The sequence below is a fragment of the Papilio polytes genome, unplaced genomic scaffold (genome assembly GCF_000836215.1).
Source record: "Papilio polytes unplaced genomic scaffold, Ppol_1.0 DF822845.1, whole genome shotgun sequence".
NCBI lineage: Eukaryota > Metazoa > Arthropoda > Insecta > Lepidoptera > Papilionidae > Papilio > Papilio polytes.
Window position 1 is genome coordinate 1,245,816 of NW_013526359.1, and position 17,957 is coordinate 1,263,772.

The 17,957-nt window shown below is 31.0% G+C and overlaps 2 protein-coding genes across 3 annotated transcripts; both read left to right on the forward strand.

The window, feature by feature from the left end:
- Positions 1–433: 433 nt before the first annotated feature.
- On the forward strand, positions 434–4,438 carry LOC106105435 (endocuticle structural glycoprotein SgAbd-8-like). Of its 2 annotated transcripts, none has more exons than XM_013285731.1 (4): positions 434–511; positions 2,916–3,145; positions 3,416–3,671; positions 3,927–4,438. In XM_013285731.1, the coding sequence occupies exons 1-4, from the start codon at positions 500–502 to the stop codon at positions 4,020–4,022; spliced, it is 594 nt and encodes a 197-aa protein (XP_013141185.1). In that variant the 5' UTR covers positions 434–499; the 3' UTR covers positions 4,023–4,438. The 2 variants fall into 2 exon arrangements, with proteins under 2 accessions (XP_013141185.1, XP_013141184.1); XM_013285730.1 differs by lacking the exon at positions 434–511 and adding an exon at positions 2,483–2,580.
- Positions 4,439–8,376: 3,938 nt separating this feature from the next.
- Positions 8,377–13,714, forward strand: LOC106105439 (endocuticle structural glycoprotein SgAbd-4-like). Its single transcript, XM_013285735.1, has 4 exons — positions 8,377–8,432; positions 9,270–9,400; positions 10,171–10,342; positions 13,496–13,714. The coding sequence occupies exons 1-4, from the start codon at positions 8,430–8,432 to the stop codon at positions 13,610–13,612; spliced, it is 423 nt and encodes a 140-aa protein (XP_013141189.1). The 5' UTR covers positions 8,377–8,429; the 3' UTR covers positions 13,613–13,714.
- Positions 13,715–17,957: the final 4,243 nt, after the last annotated feature.

Sequence of the window (17,957 nt, forward strand, 5' to 3'; positions counted from 1 at the left end):
TGTGTTTTAATAACAATTAGTACAAAAATCAATAGGAAAAATAAATATTAAGAGCTGAAAGTACTTGCATACAATCATTCAATAAGTATCGCGCAAAACAATCATAAAATCAGAATGTTGACATTAATAGAGTAGGAATTTAAGTTGCATGCTCTAAAGATGTCGCGGATTACGACCTCCGTAAAAGTCACCTTGCGTAAACACTTACAGTGAAGATTAGAATTAGATATTGCTAATAAAGGGTACGTAATGGTATGTCATGCTATCTGCTATCTATTTGTAATTTTACTTGTCAATATTGTAATGTTTAAAAAATCGCGACATCTCCGCTAAAGCAAGCAAGCACGGTGTCGGGTATGAAAGTGTGATGGCTCATAGCAGAGACCGAGTAAGTGGCAGGGGTGAAGTATATAAGTGAGCGTAGAACTACCACTCTGACACAGTTCTGAGGAGACTCCACGTGCTTCACTGCCGCACGTTACATTATTAAAAAAACACAATGAAAGTACTGGTAAGTTCAAAAGCTTTTTATCAAGCATTCTTAACGTAAATAGTTTAGTGATAAGTGATCTTTTCAACAACATTGAATTGTTATATGCGCTAATAGATTAGTAAATGTAGATGGGTGTTGTTAGTGAGATGTAGGTATGTGATTAACTCAAAATCCAAATGTTGCTTTAATGTTTGTGAATTTCCGCAATCATCTCTTGCGAGATGCAAGCTTGAATAGGGTCGGTTGTTGAACTTTGACATAATGTTTGAATACGGTCCATTAATTATGTGCTTTAATATTAGACAATGCAAATATTTTATCCTTACGTGGGACAATTTTTAAATCTATTAAAGTGTTGATAATTCTAATCATATGAGGTTACCAAATATGAAGTACACTCAGCAGTTGTATTTCCAAATCAATCGGTGTTCAGATTTTACTTACATAATTAACGTGTTATTAATTTATTTTTACTTTTATTAAAAATGACAAACGATTTGAATAATAGAAAATCGATTTTTGAAATCAATTTTACAGGATCTGAGGATCAGGATTATTCGGTTTGAGCTGATGAATATTTTATAGTGACACATACCCGGACATGAGAATATTCTCATCCTTCTTTCTCTTGGGAAAATCAGAGATTAATTATTACTAATGAACTTAATAGTTCTTTGTACAAGTATTTCAGCAGTATAAAGTAAAGGTCACTGGTTCATTGGCAATATTTTATTGTAAACTAGATTAATTTGCCAAAAAAATAATAGCTATATAGACTTTTACTTGTTCTATGCTTTGATGAAAATTTAATTGATAAAATAAATATATTTGATAAAATTTTAATGAATATAATTTTATTAAAATCTCAGAAAGTTATAAAAGAAATTAATTCTTCGAATTCAGTGAGTTTTAAAGATATTGAGAAGCAGAGAGAGTTCGGAATTCGACCTTAAAATCTTGAACCAGAAACCATAGATAAAATGTAAAGAATACAGATGAAAAAGTAAAACAACGTTTTATAAAAAAAGTGTACAATAAGTAGACATAGAAAACGTTATATGATGTTTGCAAGAGCAAAAAAAGTTTTTGATATTTATTTAAGCAAAGTGGTGTCGCAAGTTTTTTTGTTATAGTCGAGACCGATATGTCTGTCTGTCTGTTCTAGTACATTACCTACTTTTTAAAACGTGCTGTTATACAAACTGTCTTGTTCATCGTGTCGGTAAATTGCATAACCACTTTCTAGGTCACGATATATTCGGCCTCAGGTATTTTGAACTCTGGTTACAGGTGGACTAAAAGCTCTAATTTAAAACCTAAATTACATGATATTCATTCAAGGATATTTTATTTTAATTTTTAATGTTTTGAATCGCAATCGCAATTACATTTTACAATTAAAAAAAGTAATTTCGTACTTAATTTTTGCTTTGTGTGTTTTTTTCACTTCGAATCAGCCTTTTAATACATTTATTTAAATATACAACACCTGACCTTTACATCATGTTGTTTCCGAATTTTTTTTTAGGATTTATAAGTTTGGGTTCAACGCAGTAACTGGGTGTGTGAAATGGATGAAAGAACATTACCGCAAGTAATCGTCCGGTTGATAATAATCCGTTTCGCTTCAGAGCTTACAATTGAAGCGTTAAGTACTGTGATGTGTATTCGTGATCGTAACAACATTACGAGATTATTATCGAAGTTAAGGAAACATTAGTAATTTAATAGATGTGTAACGTAATTGAAGAAGAAAAAAATATAAATCGAAGTTAGTTTCGTGCATACTTTTTACGATCGATTCGCCAATCTCTGTGTTTCTGAAGGCCAACGCGTTTCGAGAAAGATGACCCTAGTTACGTAAATGCAAAACAATATCCGAACGACTATTTTCAATGGTAACAAAGCATGTCTGGTTCGGATACGATTTCAATGAAAACAATGCCCTGTATAAGATCGCCAGCATGTTTTACTGGAGTCCACTTTCGCCCGGACCGCGTGTCGAATAAGGTTTCGTAATTATGGTGAGCCATTGTATCCGCTCCACCTTATCTTACAACATCGTGAATATGATTAAGCTCTTCTCGGTGAGGTCACCGTTTCATTATCGGTCATTACTTTACATAACTGCGAGTACAATTGAAATGTTATATTGTACCAATCGGAATATGACGTACTGCTCTTTGAACTCCAGTCGTGTTCTTTTCAACTATGTCAATCTTAGATTATCACATTACTCTATGACTATGTACGTTTAGTTAGATAAGGATGTTCAGGCTTACAATATATCTTGTACAATTGATTAGTAACTGGTTCATTGTGACCTACCCCCAGTTTGTTTGTTTGTATTAGATGTCATTCAATAACTAGATATTATTCTATTGTTATACATTTTATTAAATTGTTTTTTTTTGTATTCCAGGTAGCATTATCCGCTGTGCTGGCACTTACGGCTGCTCTCCCTCAAAGGAGAGCGCCGGAGCAGCCGAGCGATCAAGCGGCAGCGGAACAGAACTACAATTACCAGCCCGACTACAGGCAGCCTAAGCCCATCGAAGACTTCAGACCCAGAGTGCAGTTGGACCTTACCACTGTCATTCCCATCATCCGTTTCGACAAGGAGCAAGGCACCGATGGAAGCTACAAGACCTCGTAAGTATACATTTGCACACTATACTTTACTAAATTGTAAAAACCATTAATCTTACGAAAATAGCAAAACTAAATTAACATTCACATTTGGTCAGACTTTTAAAGTTGACTTTGATAAACATTGCAAATCACTAAGATGTAATTTAAGGTCGAGACTTTAAGGTGAAGACGAAACTATAAGTTTACTAGTTTTACGTAATTTAATGTTATACTGTAAAACTATAAGATATTGTGTAACCAAAACCTAATATTTGTTATGAATTTTTTCAGATACGAGACCGGCAACAACATCCAAGCTGAAGAACAAGGCTACCTTAAGACGGTCGGCGAAAACCAAGACCAAGCTTTAGTCCAGCAGGGCTCGTACTCTTACACCGCTCCCAACGGCGAGGTCATCACGGTCGAGTACACCGCTGATGAGTTCGGCTTCAGAGTCAAGGGTGACCACATCCCCACCCCACCACCAGTCTCCCCCGAAATCCAAAAGGGACTTGACCTCATCTACGCCGGAATTAAGGCTAACGCGGTAAGAATTTTAATTTCATCCATTCATTAATTATCAAATTACTAATTTGTTATACCTATACTTGCGTCTAAACATTGTAATTATAAATTTCATTTCGATTTACTTTAAACGAAAAATTCAAGAATTCCTGAGCTCTATTGAATCCAGAAAAGTATAATAAACTTGCTTAGATATTACAAATTACATTCATAATTTAATAAACAGCACAAGCATACAGTAAAAGATTTATTACTATAACTGAATTTTTATTTTTAGGAGCGCGCCGCTTTGGAAGCCAAGAACAACCCTGAAGCTGCCAGACTACAAGAGGAGAAATCCGCCCTTGACTACAAGGGTTTCTACCACCAGTAAACAGATAGTGCGAAATTATAAAACCCATGTTTAAAGACTTCAAATTCTTAAACCGTTAATAAGTCACCAGTGTTTAAAATAGGTACCTAAAATATGTAAACTTCAAGATGCCATCTTCAATATCCCAATTTCATGGACGTCGTTTACTCCTAATATTAAACAATAGTTAATACAAATTAAGTTATCAGTCGTGATAGCGCCTATGCTTTAAGACTAGGTTTTTAAATAGAATTTTACATAGTGTGGAAAAAGTCAGCCTTGTAAAGGCCATATTATATAAGGATCATACTCAGGAAAGGCGTTGTTTACTATACAAGTGTTCAATTTGTACTTAATTTTGTAGTTTTGTACATATATTTTTAATTTATGTTTTAATTCAAAACATTTTATTATAATAAAAACGTTAAATATGTTTCAATTATTGTTTTATTTTGACTTTTAGTAACTACATTGAGTGCTAATTTTTTTTACGACAAAAGTATGCGACGAGAACTGTGAACTGCATAAATAACACTGCAGAGAAATCTATGGGTAAGTTTGGGGCTCGATCGACCCATCAATCCATTCAATCAAACAAAAGTCTTGATTAAATAATTTGTTATATCCTTACTTTTCAGTAACATGTTAGTTTTATAACAGACATGGGCAATATACGTGACAATAAGTTGTATTATGGGACGTATTACAATGTTATTACAGCTTTAAGTTAAGTTTATGTCTTAAAACACAACAAAGACAAAACTAAGCAGTTATTTATACATTTCCTTGTTTAATTACTTTTTAATAAAGAAAAAACGATTTTAAACAAGTTAACAACAATTACACATTTTATAATATATTGACTCCATTCCACGGACAAGAACAAAGTCGGGTCGTATAGCATTATCTTACAAATGAACCATTGGGTATGTTCAAGGTTAAGTGAACGCCTCTACCTCTATGGGTCTTGGAATCGGAAGGATGAAACTTGTGATGTCTTTTTTATTGTAAATATTATAAATAATAATCATGCAATCATTAAGTGATCGTCGCCTATGAATATTTATATCTTACTTAGATTCCGACTTATTCGCCCTTGTTTTTTTAAATACCATTTTTGGAATGATTATTGATTGATTAAGAAAATGGGCATAATTCATTTTACTAGGAAACTGGGGAAATCGCGCTTAACAATCGCGAGTGTCAAGACAGAAATAGCTTTTTTTGATCAGTATTTCATAGTCCTTACAATTGGTTTTTGGTTGGCCCAATTTAAACTTGTATCTAAAGGTTTTTTGGTACTATAATACTAACCAGATGTATGACCTAATTTTAGGTATATTAAATAGGGACAGAGCTATTATCCTTACAGTTTAGATTTAGGACTTAAATAGGCTTGCATATGTATAACAAAAAACAATAAGCATTTATTAAAACATGCTTTTAAAATTGTTTTCACCCTTAGCAGACCTTGTTTCAAGTTTCTTCTATACTTATACTCTATTACAAGGAGAGTTATGTGCGAAGAATTCTATAAAACAAAAAAAAAAACAAATACTTATCAAACATTCGTTTATCAATATGGCATTTATAGGTTTCCAGGACTTGCGTAAGTTTTCTCACATGTCGAAATAGGCCGACCGGTTTTAAACACATTACTAATAAGTTATGAGATTCCATTTATTGATGCTACGATAGAACTCTGACCTTTGATTGTAAAACTTTTATGCAGCGAATCAGGTTATCCGTGAATCAGGTATGAGTTAATGTTTAATGTTGGTCCGGCTGTGGGCAACTGCCAAAGGTCCGGGATTTGATTTATTTATGTCTATAAATATATTGAGAAACAATTACTTTTGTGTAATAATGTATTTATTTATTTTTTATTTTATTTAATTTACACAGTAATATTATAAATATACACATATCTAACAATCATAATAAAAAACCTGAACAAACGTAGAAAAGATCAATTCGAACCTAATAAATATTGAATTAAAATAATAAATATTAACATTTGTTTCTTATTCGATTTCTATTGGTTAGTAATTATAGTTTGTCTACAACCTTATTTATAAAAAGGTGTTTGAACTACAAATCGTCATCAAAAATGCAGACTGCGTGTCTCAATAGTAATCAATCATGTAATTGCCATGTGCTTTTACTTTAGCATGAATATATTCAATTTCATGTCTATTGAAAGATTGCATACGTCCATCGTCAAATGCCACGAGCAGAACTAGATTCGGGGGTCAATTGCTATTGCGATGCACCTTACGAGTTTCGTCATTAATAATTATACCTTAAAACCCTCGTAAATTATAAACAAATTATTCAAAACTTAGAAACTACTGAAATGAACTATACTTTGACATGAACTTTATTTTGATTTGGAAAATAGAAAGCGTAGTGTTAGGTTGTTTTACCGTGAAATGTAAAACCTTTGCTTGATAATCTCGATAAATGACAGTTGATGATAACGAATTGAATATTGAACGCCACTGCTCAAAGTCTATTTTGCATATCTGATCATTATATAGGAACTTTATACACTCCGAGGTCTATTATGACTTACGATAGAGTTCTGTAAAAAAATTAAAGTTTGGTAACTTTTTATACAATATTCCTGTTACTTAAATTTGTTTGAATTACAGATAAAAATCCTATTTCAAACTGTTACTTATGAAAAGTTAATTAGATCAATGCTAAGAAATTAATTTTAAAGAATGTATTCAGTATTTACGATTTATGAGAAAGTGCAACAATAAAAAGTGGTTTAGAAAAATGAAATTGAAGATGTCATAGCATATTTTCAAGTCATCGCATTTAAAAAAATTAACAGAGATTATAAATAATAGGGATTATAAGGGAAAATAATAATGTTAGTGTAAATAACGTTAAGGTTTGGTATAAAGTTACATATTAAATGTTGAACTTAAACGCAACCATTAAATACATTTGTATTGGATAATGGATACTTTACGGATGTCACAGATAATATAATACTATATCAATAATAATTTTGTTCGATGATTTTACTGTGTAGTAAATAAATGACTGCGTTCTTTTTACATATGCCCTAAATTTAAAATGTAAAAGGCGGGCTTAACCCCGTGAATTTCTTGGTTATCTTAGTTAGTCTATATTTAATACTACAAATTATATTATTACTAGCTTTCGTCTGCGACTCCGTCCGCGGAGAATTAAAAAAAAAACAAAAGTAAGTAGCCTATGTGTTCTTCCAGACTTTGCTCTAGATCTATGCCAAATTTCATCCAGGTCCGTTCAGCTGTTTAAGCTACAAACTCTAACAAACATCCATCTAAACTTTCGCATTTATATAATATTATAAGATGGATAAAATGCGAATGTATAGGTACATACATGCAATATATTCCTTACAACTATGTATTAAATTTGCATGATATTTTATTGCCCAGTAGTATTAGCCAAGGCGTTCCGTGATTTATAGAGAATGGCAAGGAACGAGTGAGAATCTTCGAAACTGATTAACATTAAATATTTACCCTTTACGGATTTATAATATTCTTATATACGAAGACACATACAAAGACAAGTATGTATACAATCCTTTAGGTGACAAACATTTAACAAGAATTCGGTTCAAATTACTACTGTCTACAAAACTATGGTTTAACGATGATTTAAATTTTGTTTATTTGATTGTAATGAATAGACTCAAAAACTACTTGGCCGATTGAAAAAATCCTTTTACCGTTAGAAGGGTAATTTATCTGTGAGTAACATAGGCTAAATTTATTCATTACTTTTTATTATTTTTTTAATTTCACGCGGACAAAGTCGCGGGTAAAAGCTAGTTAGTTATATATTCGGAATTGCATTTCTTTCAGTTCTACAGCTTCGAAATAGTTAGACGGATTAAATTATTCAATACTTATCTAAATTCATCCAGCATGATATCGTGCCTATTTTGGTTGTGATAAATTTTTTTACATGTTCTATGTATGTTATATGACATCCTTCTACATACTTCTACATATCTATAAGTCGATATCTCCTATCTAATGTAATGCATAGTGTGAAATACAAATATGGTTACATTTTTTTTATTTACGAATTCCTTATTTTTGGATGTCGATTACTTTTAAGTATTTAACAGCCGATGATGAGGGTAGAGAAGTATGCAAGGAATTTAATTGACAATCAACGTTCATCATAATAATGCATACAATTTTATTGCCATTAGTATATTTTTTTAATTATATACGCCGTTTGTGTTTGTTTATTGGTTTGCGCGTGTGTGTTTAGTTCAGGATGCGTTTGGTTGCACGAAGTTCATAGGTAAAGAAGACGGTATATAAAGCTCCTGCAGTGTCACTCAGTACACACCTCAGTTGCATTTGATTGTATTTGGACCCTTTAGTACATTTGTCCCCTAAGTCAATAATGGTAAGAGTATTATTAATTTATTTGAGTTCATATATTTCATAGTTTATAAAGACAACTCAACAATACAAATATATTATTACATTTGTCTTCTGTCATAAAAGATGTAATTTAAAAAAAATACTTTAATAATGACTTTTTAAAGTAAATATAGATAAGTAGAAAGTTTCAATAAATTTAATTAATTAATTAAATTTAATTATAATGACATTTTTAATAAGCTTCAATAAAAATTTTATTTTTATGCATTTGGGCTAATATAATTTTTTTAATATAAAAACTAATTATTTGTTAAAGCTTCGTAGGTTTTGATATTGAATGTTGTAGACATATCTTGTATTTCATAGTAGGCGGGTGAGCTTTCACACGTTTGTGTTTGAAAATCACAAACTCAAGTAATTTGCATGTCGAAATGATGATTGGTAAGGATAGTAAAATGTCTAGTTAAATGTGTAGTTGTGAAGTTTACTTAATACTTCGATGTAATATTCTCTAACATAGTTTCCCATCTGCCATAAAATGACAATACTTGATCCTCTGGTTCATTTCAAATGTCTTAAACAGTTAAAGCGCCTGCACATTTTTCTTCAGTAATATTTTTAGTTGATTAATTGCTAGATTTTGTAACAAGGCGTTACTTCACAATTAAGTACGTCAAATTTACCGTAACCAAATAAAATTAGTATTAAGAAGACAAGGAAATGTATAGAAAGATAATGGAACCTAGTGTTGAATAACATGTGCTGAAATCTGAATGAGTAGTAAAAGATTTTTAATAATTTAGGTGAAATTTTTTAACGTTACAATCCTTCTAAAAGCGAATATATTAAATGTTTTCAGATTACTCCGATAGTATGTTCCGTGTTGATTCTCGCCATAGGAATACAAGCTAGATCCAGCCCACAAGATGTCATCCCTATTGTGCGCTACGAATCAGATGGACCAAATGTTGACGGATCATACAAATGGCTGTAAGTCATTTTTCAAATCAGTAATGATTTTTACATTTTTCCAATTACGTTGTATCGAATCTATCGCACATTCCAAAGAACATAAATACGCAACACACGCAGATTAAACGAATATTCTCAAACGTATATACGTATTGTCGAATCCGATAGAATAAAAACAATAAATAATAACAAATCTATCTAAACAATTGGACGTTTAGAGAATCTGTATGTAAATAACATACATGATATGTTTTGTATTTTGAGATCGTTTACGCCTTGGTCAAGTTGGCACCGACACAAGCAGAGAAAGATGTAATCTTACAATAAAACATAACCTGTCCGTATATAGCCTCAATGACCTTCGTCAAGTGGAAACCTGACAACACTTGTACTCGTATTTACTTTAGCATTCCTGGAATTCTGGGTAAAGAGGGACAAGTTTTTATTTTTAATATTCCACTTTGACACACACGTTATTTACAATTTAAACTATGTAGTTATTTGTAAATGTGTATTTTTTTAAATAAGGTTATCAAATTCTGTAGCAATATTTAGTGATTAAAAGAATTCAATCAATAGTAAATGATAAAATTTAATTGATTGTAATTTTTCATTATTAATCACATACAACCTTCAAATTAACTTCTATTTATTGGGATCGTTAAAATATTGTATATTATCATATTAAGTAAGGCGAAATTTTAACTGTATTCTGCAACACAGGGAAACAGAAGTACATTTATTTCATCTCTAGAATTCTTAATATTCGTAATCATTGTTAATTACAGTTACGAGACCGGTAACCAAATAAATGCGGAAGAGGCTGGTTATGTGAAGAATTTCGGCAAGGGCGAGGGCCAAGAGGAGCAAGTCGCTAATGGAAAGTTCAGTTACAAGGCACCTGACGGGTCTACAATAACACTGCAGTATGTTGCTGATGCCAATGGCTTCCAACCTAAGGTATTAATATTTCATATACATTAATATTCATACAGAAACCGATAACTTAAAGATGAGATAAACTATCATATTTACTCACTTCAATTTCACACTTTTACACTTAACAATTCCAATCAAAAATGTTGATAAAAATAACGTTAAAAAAATAAAAAAAAAATAACATATCGACGAATTGAATACCTCCTTCCTTTGGGAAGTCGGTCAATAAAGAAGAAGTTGTAACTCTTGTGAGTTGAGTGACTTTAGATTAAGTAACTTTATATGACCCATTGCCGCTGTTTTATGGCACTGGTTACACGAAGTTGTGCTGAGCCGTTAGCGTTGGCATCGCACCATTTCTTATTTAGTACAGAGTGAAAATAACTATTCTATGATAAACATATTGCATCTCGAGAACACTTACACAACTATATTCAGCATTTTAATAAATAAATTGATATTATATTCTTTAACACTAGGAATAAAATAAAGCCCACGAAAATAATAAGTCAATTAAAGATACTAGAATCTTAGTTCTTATGTACGCTATAGTTTTATTGATTTTCACTTACTTTATATGCGTTTTAAAACCTATTTATAGCATCAATACTTTGAATTCCAATGTTATATAGATCGTCGGTGTTATATTACACATTTACAAATTTAAGTTATGACTGTACCTACCATTTTAAATACAATTATACGCCGTCTTATAGAAACCTTGACATCTTTAGGTTCGCACTCGTAAAACGAGGAGATGCATCACGGAATCCGGTACTGTAAAAATGTTAAATACAAGTTCAAGTACAGTCGGCAATAAAATCATAATAAAATGTTAATTTAAATACACTTCTGTGCTTGTGTTTACAAATTTATTTTGCAAGCATCTTGTATCAATGAAATCGTTTTGTATTTTATCAATTTACACTTTTTCACCAACATTAACCTATAAGGTCACATCACTCCACATCTAAGCAATAAAGGTAAATCAACATTGACCTACTAATAATGTTCCAAATTTATGGGTTTTTATTTCAACGGTTACCAAACGGTAATTTGATTTTGAGCAATCTGTTTTTACTAACTTAAAGAAATCTGTTTTTAAAAAGTTTAAATATTTAAAATCTCAAATTTAAAAAAAAACACCATACAAAATATTAAAAAAATATGAATAAAATAAGCGGTTATTGAAAAAAATTATACGCTATTTTAATGACACAACATTCAAGTTTTTTAACAGTTAATCGTGGGTCGTTCCAAATAGGTATACATGTCGATACAAAATATTTTGCAACAAGTAACTTTTTTCTGAAATTCGGATGTGTGGCTGAATCATGAACCTTACGTAAGTTTGTAGAAAATTTAATACTCTACGAAGATGAAGGTGCAGGTGTGAATCATGATTGCTAACATGTGGGCAAATGTCGCGTTAAAATATCAAATGACGCCCTACGAACTGTAGTTGGGAAAGGCTTGATTGGTACTATGACGGGTTATTAAGTCCAATTTTAATAGTAATGAATAGAAACCTTCCACTGTTTTGAAAATTGCGCTAACATTTTGTGAGCAAAATAGTACATTAAAGTTATTAAACATTTCAACAGAATATGTTAGGTTATTGTAATGGTTGACAGACAGATTTTAAGCTATGATGTTAATTTACAACAGAATAACCACAACACATTTTAAAATTCAACATAAAACTTACTTTTTGTATAGACATCGAAATCTATTTTAAATAAGTCACCACCTTACTAATATTTATTACCAAATGTCAAATATGAACTAATTTAAATATCAAAACTATAAATTAATCCAAATCCGAGATTACAGTAATGCAAAGAAGTTAGAGTTTTGAAACATTCGCCAAAAATGAAGGACGTGTGAAAGCAACTGTTTTAAAACGTAAAACCAAGATTCGTATCAACAAATGATCATCGCTGTTAATCATGTTTACTTCATTGCTTGCTTGAAGATCTCTCCCGTGCAATTTAGATTATACGAAAATTACTATTAGCATAAATAGCACCTTGTCAATACATGGACTGTAATGAGTGTCTATGCACACGTGTCGTAAGCCTTAAATAGAATTGTACAGTTTAATACTCTACTCTTTACCTTAGCGGTTAGCGTAGTGACATAAGTAGATATTATGACTTACAATTTATTACTATTAAAATATGAGTTATAAATAAAAATAAATTATAGTTGAGTGACCAAACTTCGAATTACTAGTCTTATTGCAGGTCGTACTTTATGCACTACAGAATTATTAGTTGTCGGGTTACAAAGATTATCTATATTAAAGACACAGTAAGATAAAAGCTAGTTAATTAGCTTAAATCTTGAAGATAGAAAAGTAATATTTTTCAACCTTCTTGCACATGCTTTTTTAAATAGTTAAATAAATACATTTTTTTTGTTATCTACAAGTTGTCTACGAGGCCCGTTGTTACGTGATGTGTCAAAGGCGGCGTCAGTAAAGAATTTATCTAAATCACGATTGCCCGCATCCTCAGCCATATTCTAAGCACATTTGACATTTAAAATTTTATTTAACAGTGTATGTGAATCACGTGAATTACGTAAGCATTGTTCGCAGACGTACGCCGCAACCGCTCACGCCCTTTCCACTGACCTAGGCCTTACGTATTGTCTGTTATAGAAATAGCGATGGTCTTGAAGTTTACGAGTATAGTATCATTTTTTCTAACCTATCATTATTTCAATGACAGTTACTATTTATTTTTATACATTGAATCCAACAAAATAGTAATTTTTAATTTAAGGTAATAGACCTTCGGAATCACTTTCTATCTTCTCCTACAGGATAAGACAAAATAGCTTTTGTTTTTATTGCGTATTTTTAACATCAAAGATGTTTGTTCATTAACCAACTTACATAATGAATTCTAATTAGTGCTATTGATTTAGGCAAGATTTCATTAGTTTGTTTAAGGTCAGTTGTAATTTTATACTTCGCAGTGACACAAATTACAGGCAACACATTGACTCCCATACTTGTTATGGCAACAATATTATATAACAAAACGAATAGTAAACGATAATATCTAAAAGTAGCCGATAAAAATGTTATATGCGAAATTTTTGAGTCTTCGAGGTAACACGTATAGACATTTTGTTTTTTTTTTTATTAAATTTCACTTTTTCCAGGGCGACCATTTACCAACTCCCCCGCCGATCCCACCGGCGATTCAAAAAGCTTTAGACTTAATAAAAAGTCTGCCAGCAAAACGAAGCAGCGGCGGCACTGGTCCATACTACGGCTGAAGATAGTCTGCACAAATCATTCGCTCTACGTCACAACCATATTAATACATGTATTTAACATAATTGCTCTATATTTAAATTAATCAACAAATCAATGTACATAATGACAATAAAATATGACATATTTAAAAGATTTTTTTTCTATAATCAAGTTTTTTGGGTATTTGAAATCGTTAGCCTAAATATCCACTAGTTCCAAATTATAAAAAAAATCACTAAGACAAATGTTGTCTTGAAACACTAATGAAATGTTATTCGCATAGACATATGTTGTAAAAATAACCAGGAGGCAAATTTATAATAACAATAACTAAATAAATAATACAATAGTTTATAGTAATCTGCGTATGTTTAGATGCGAAAGTTAAGATAGATGGGTGGATGTTTGTTAGAGTTGGTAGCCTAAACGGCTGAACGGATTTTGATGAAATTTGGTATAGATCTAGAGGATGATCTGGCAGGACACATAGACTACTCACTTTTGTTTTTTTTTAACACTGCGCGGACGAAGTCACGGGCGAAAACTAGATAAATATAATTAAATAAATATTGAATTGGATTTTGAAAGACTGCACTGTATATTACTGTATTTGTTTTTTGATATTGTGAAGCAATGTTGAACGTATATAATTGCGGTATTGAAAATCTATTGTTAGTTCGAATTAATTAGAGCACTGATTGAAATGGAAATGAAATCGTATGTTCGCACGATCGGTTTGTCCCATGCAATATTGATTTAGACATTTCTTTAAAATGATTTTTACAAAAGGTAGACGTGTGTAGGCAAAACAACATTAGACTGATTAGTTAAAATTATGTAGCTAGAAATTAGTAATACTTTGATTAATTGGAGAGTTAATACTGGTTTCACTAAAATAACTTAAAACTGATTAGGTATGGCAGTTATCTATTACTTTGTATGAATCATAAAAAAACATATTTTATCTTTGAGTACTTTGAAACTCGCAGAGTACAAAGTTTAACGTCCGTTTCCAATTCGCAATAAAATACATTTGCAGTTACTTTAAACTTTAACGAAGTATGAAGAGGCTTAGATAAGGTTAAATAGGAAGATAAAATAACTTTAGTCCATTGAAGGATTGCGTAATATTTTAAACAGTATGATTATTCCTACGCTAAATAAAAGGTAAAGAATAGACATATAATGCAACATATATGTCTTTTAAATTCGAGATTATCATTATATTGTGATTTCAACTTTGAGTAATCCGACAAAAAGAAAAGTAACAGAGATAAGCAACTGTCGGATTTAGTTTAAGAAAACACACAAAGCTCTGTGTATTATGCTATAGTTCTAAAAGTGTTGCTAAAAAGCTTCAAATGTTAAATCTACAACACAAATGATACGAATTAAAAGTCCAAAAGCACATTCTAACAAATCATAAAAATGACTGCTTATGTTTCCTTTTAGTAATCATGAATCTTTACAACATTGTGGCCACGGTTTAAGATACCATCATGATGCATTAAAGCTGTCAATTTTCTGATTGATATCTGATTAATATTGTTTAATAATCTATGAAGATGCAACAGATTTATTCAATGAATACAAAAGACTTATCAAAGTAACCGTACATTGAGAAATTACCTAGATTGTAGATAATAAAGGACTTCAAAGTGCTACATTGAATAATGGATGACCTTTTAATATACGTAAAATAATATTTACGCCTATATGTATAATACTAATATAATGATGGCCAAGATAGCTGGTGTACATGTAACAAATTAGAGTTTAAACAGAGTCTTGGTACTACTAGATCTCATAGCTTTTAGCAGTGTTAAAAACTTATAAATTTAAATAAATGTGGTGTGTTGGATCAATATCTCCTTAATTCTTACAAGCACATAAACTTGAACAACGGTTCATCATCACCAACTATATACATCCCCATTGAAGGACTACCCTAAGCTAGTTAGGACCAGCGGTTATGTCAGATTTAATCATTATTTTTCGTTAAGTTATTATTCAACTGGAGAATTCATTTGTTATTTTTTAAGTGTCATCTATTTAAACCAAAAAAATATTGCGTAAAAACATCGAATCCTAGAATAATTACTTACTGAGGTCAATAGGAAGAAATCAATGCGAAATATAACTCTGAGCTGATATATTGAACAAAGCTTGAAGGTCGTGAAATTATATTTAATAGACCACATATTTGAATATTCTGATTGTTTTAACTCGATCTTTTGCGTTGTTAAAAATGTTGATCAAACAAAAAAATGTTCTTCCATCAATGTCAATTACAGTTTTAAAATGTTATGTTATAAAGGTAATCTTAATATCGTCATTGTACTCATACGTATCTTCAATATTACGTGGGAAAATCAGGGATAGTTTCTCTTTATAATTATTTTTTGTCATAATATAGTCATGTATAGACCTCAACCTTAAGATATCATAAATTATCCATTATAATCTGCGTACCAGTATATTGGAACTATGTATTTTGATATCTCAAAACTCATCCGCAAATAGCGGTTCAAAAAGAATCACCATGAGTTTAAAAATCATAATTCAATACATTGTTATCGATGAATGCAGTTGATGCCAGCACAACATCCTGTATACAATCAATTCCACCGCAAGATGATTAACAAATGCATAGTGATCATTTTTAGTATATTTCATATCTCAACCTTAAGAATATTTTCGATTTCAAAATAAATAACTGTAGATTCTTATTAGTGTAGAAAATTCTCTGTAATGGATTTTATCTAGAATAGCGAAGTTACTTATCGACATCTTTTTTCCGCAGAGTAATTGTCCTCAAAAAAAAACATCCTCATGGGACAAAGAAGTATGAAAGAAAAGCATCAGACTGTATGTTAGAAAACATTTTACTACGTGAACATAAAAATGGAAATATTAAAATACGAGTATGGTATGTAGCAATAACCAGATTGACAAAGAAATATAATATTATCATCATAATATGCCTCTTATGGCATATGCTTTAACTTTTACATAATATTTTATAGAATAGCGTAATCGCAATCAAGCAAAAAGATAAGACCCCTAAATGTTAGTGGCCGAATTTCTAATATCAGTATTAAAAAGCGGAAATTACTCGTAACTTAAAAAGCTTACTATTATTAAATTTCGATTTCATTTTGCCACTTCAATTCTAAATATTAATTAAATAATTTTTCAACTACATATGCAATGTCGACAAAAAAACGCATCATTGAACAATACATCGAGTTGAGAAGCTGCAAATATTAATATATATAAAAACTTTACGGAGCTTAAAGTTATAAACAAGAAGTCATGGTCACGACCAGTATGTCAGTGTGGCGTAAATAAATGAATTAAATTGAATTATGATGGAGGTAACCTGACCTAAGCGTTAGTGGATCAGTAAAGGCATTTCGTGTAGCCTTTGTTACAAACACATTCCGGCCATGTATAGCAAATCATCTACGCCCCGAGGGCATTTAGCCTTTGTGAACAACGTTTAGGGACTGCAATCAAATTGTATACCTAAGATGAATCAAAATTTGATTGTTCATATTACTAAATACCTTTAAAACAGTTTATGGTGATTACTTGACATCTGCATAACTTTTTTATTTAAAAGTTCCTGCTCGCATCTTGACTATTAAAATGAATTCACTCGAATAATGATGGTTAAAAAGAGCTAGCCATAACTATAAAACAAACAAAAGAACATATGAAATAAGCAGAGCTTAAAACCACAATCGTCTCTTATTTCTAAGAATTCGGACTCTAAAAGATAATATCTGGCAAATGTGAAACATCACACAATGTAAAAAAACACCTTTTTATGAAAAAGAAGGAAGCAAATGTAGCAAAAGGGCATTAAAATATTCTACACATTGCTTTAACGTCGGTAAATCCAAATAACTTATAATTTAAACCACGATAAAATAAAACTGTATTGATGCGGTAAAGAAATTCATCCTGTATATTACAGTAACCTTCTTACTTTATAAACCCCTTTTTTGAGTTTTCTGATGTCGAAATATGATGACTGACTGATGAAACTGATCGTGAGAATAGAAACTTAATATCTGCCTATCTCTTTGGATAACGAGCGTAAGCATAGGTATAATAATTGAAGTTATAAAGAACAAAATTTTGTACGAAGAGCTAGTTCTCAATAATTCGGTTATTTATACGACGAACTTAATTACATTGTAATCTTTAGATAATTTCCGTTGACGTCTTTTGACATCAAATGTGCAAGGCAAGAGCTGTATATTAACTGAACATCATCTATCAAAGCCATCCACGGCTCAAATCGGTTCAACTGACACTTAAATAACCAATATTTATTGAACAAGTAATGTAAATTTT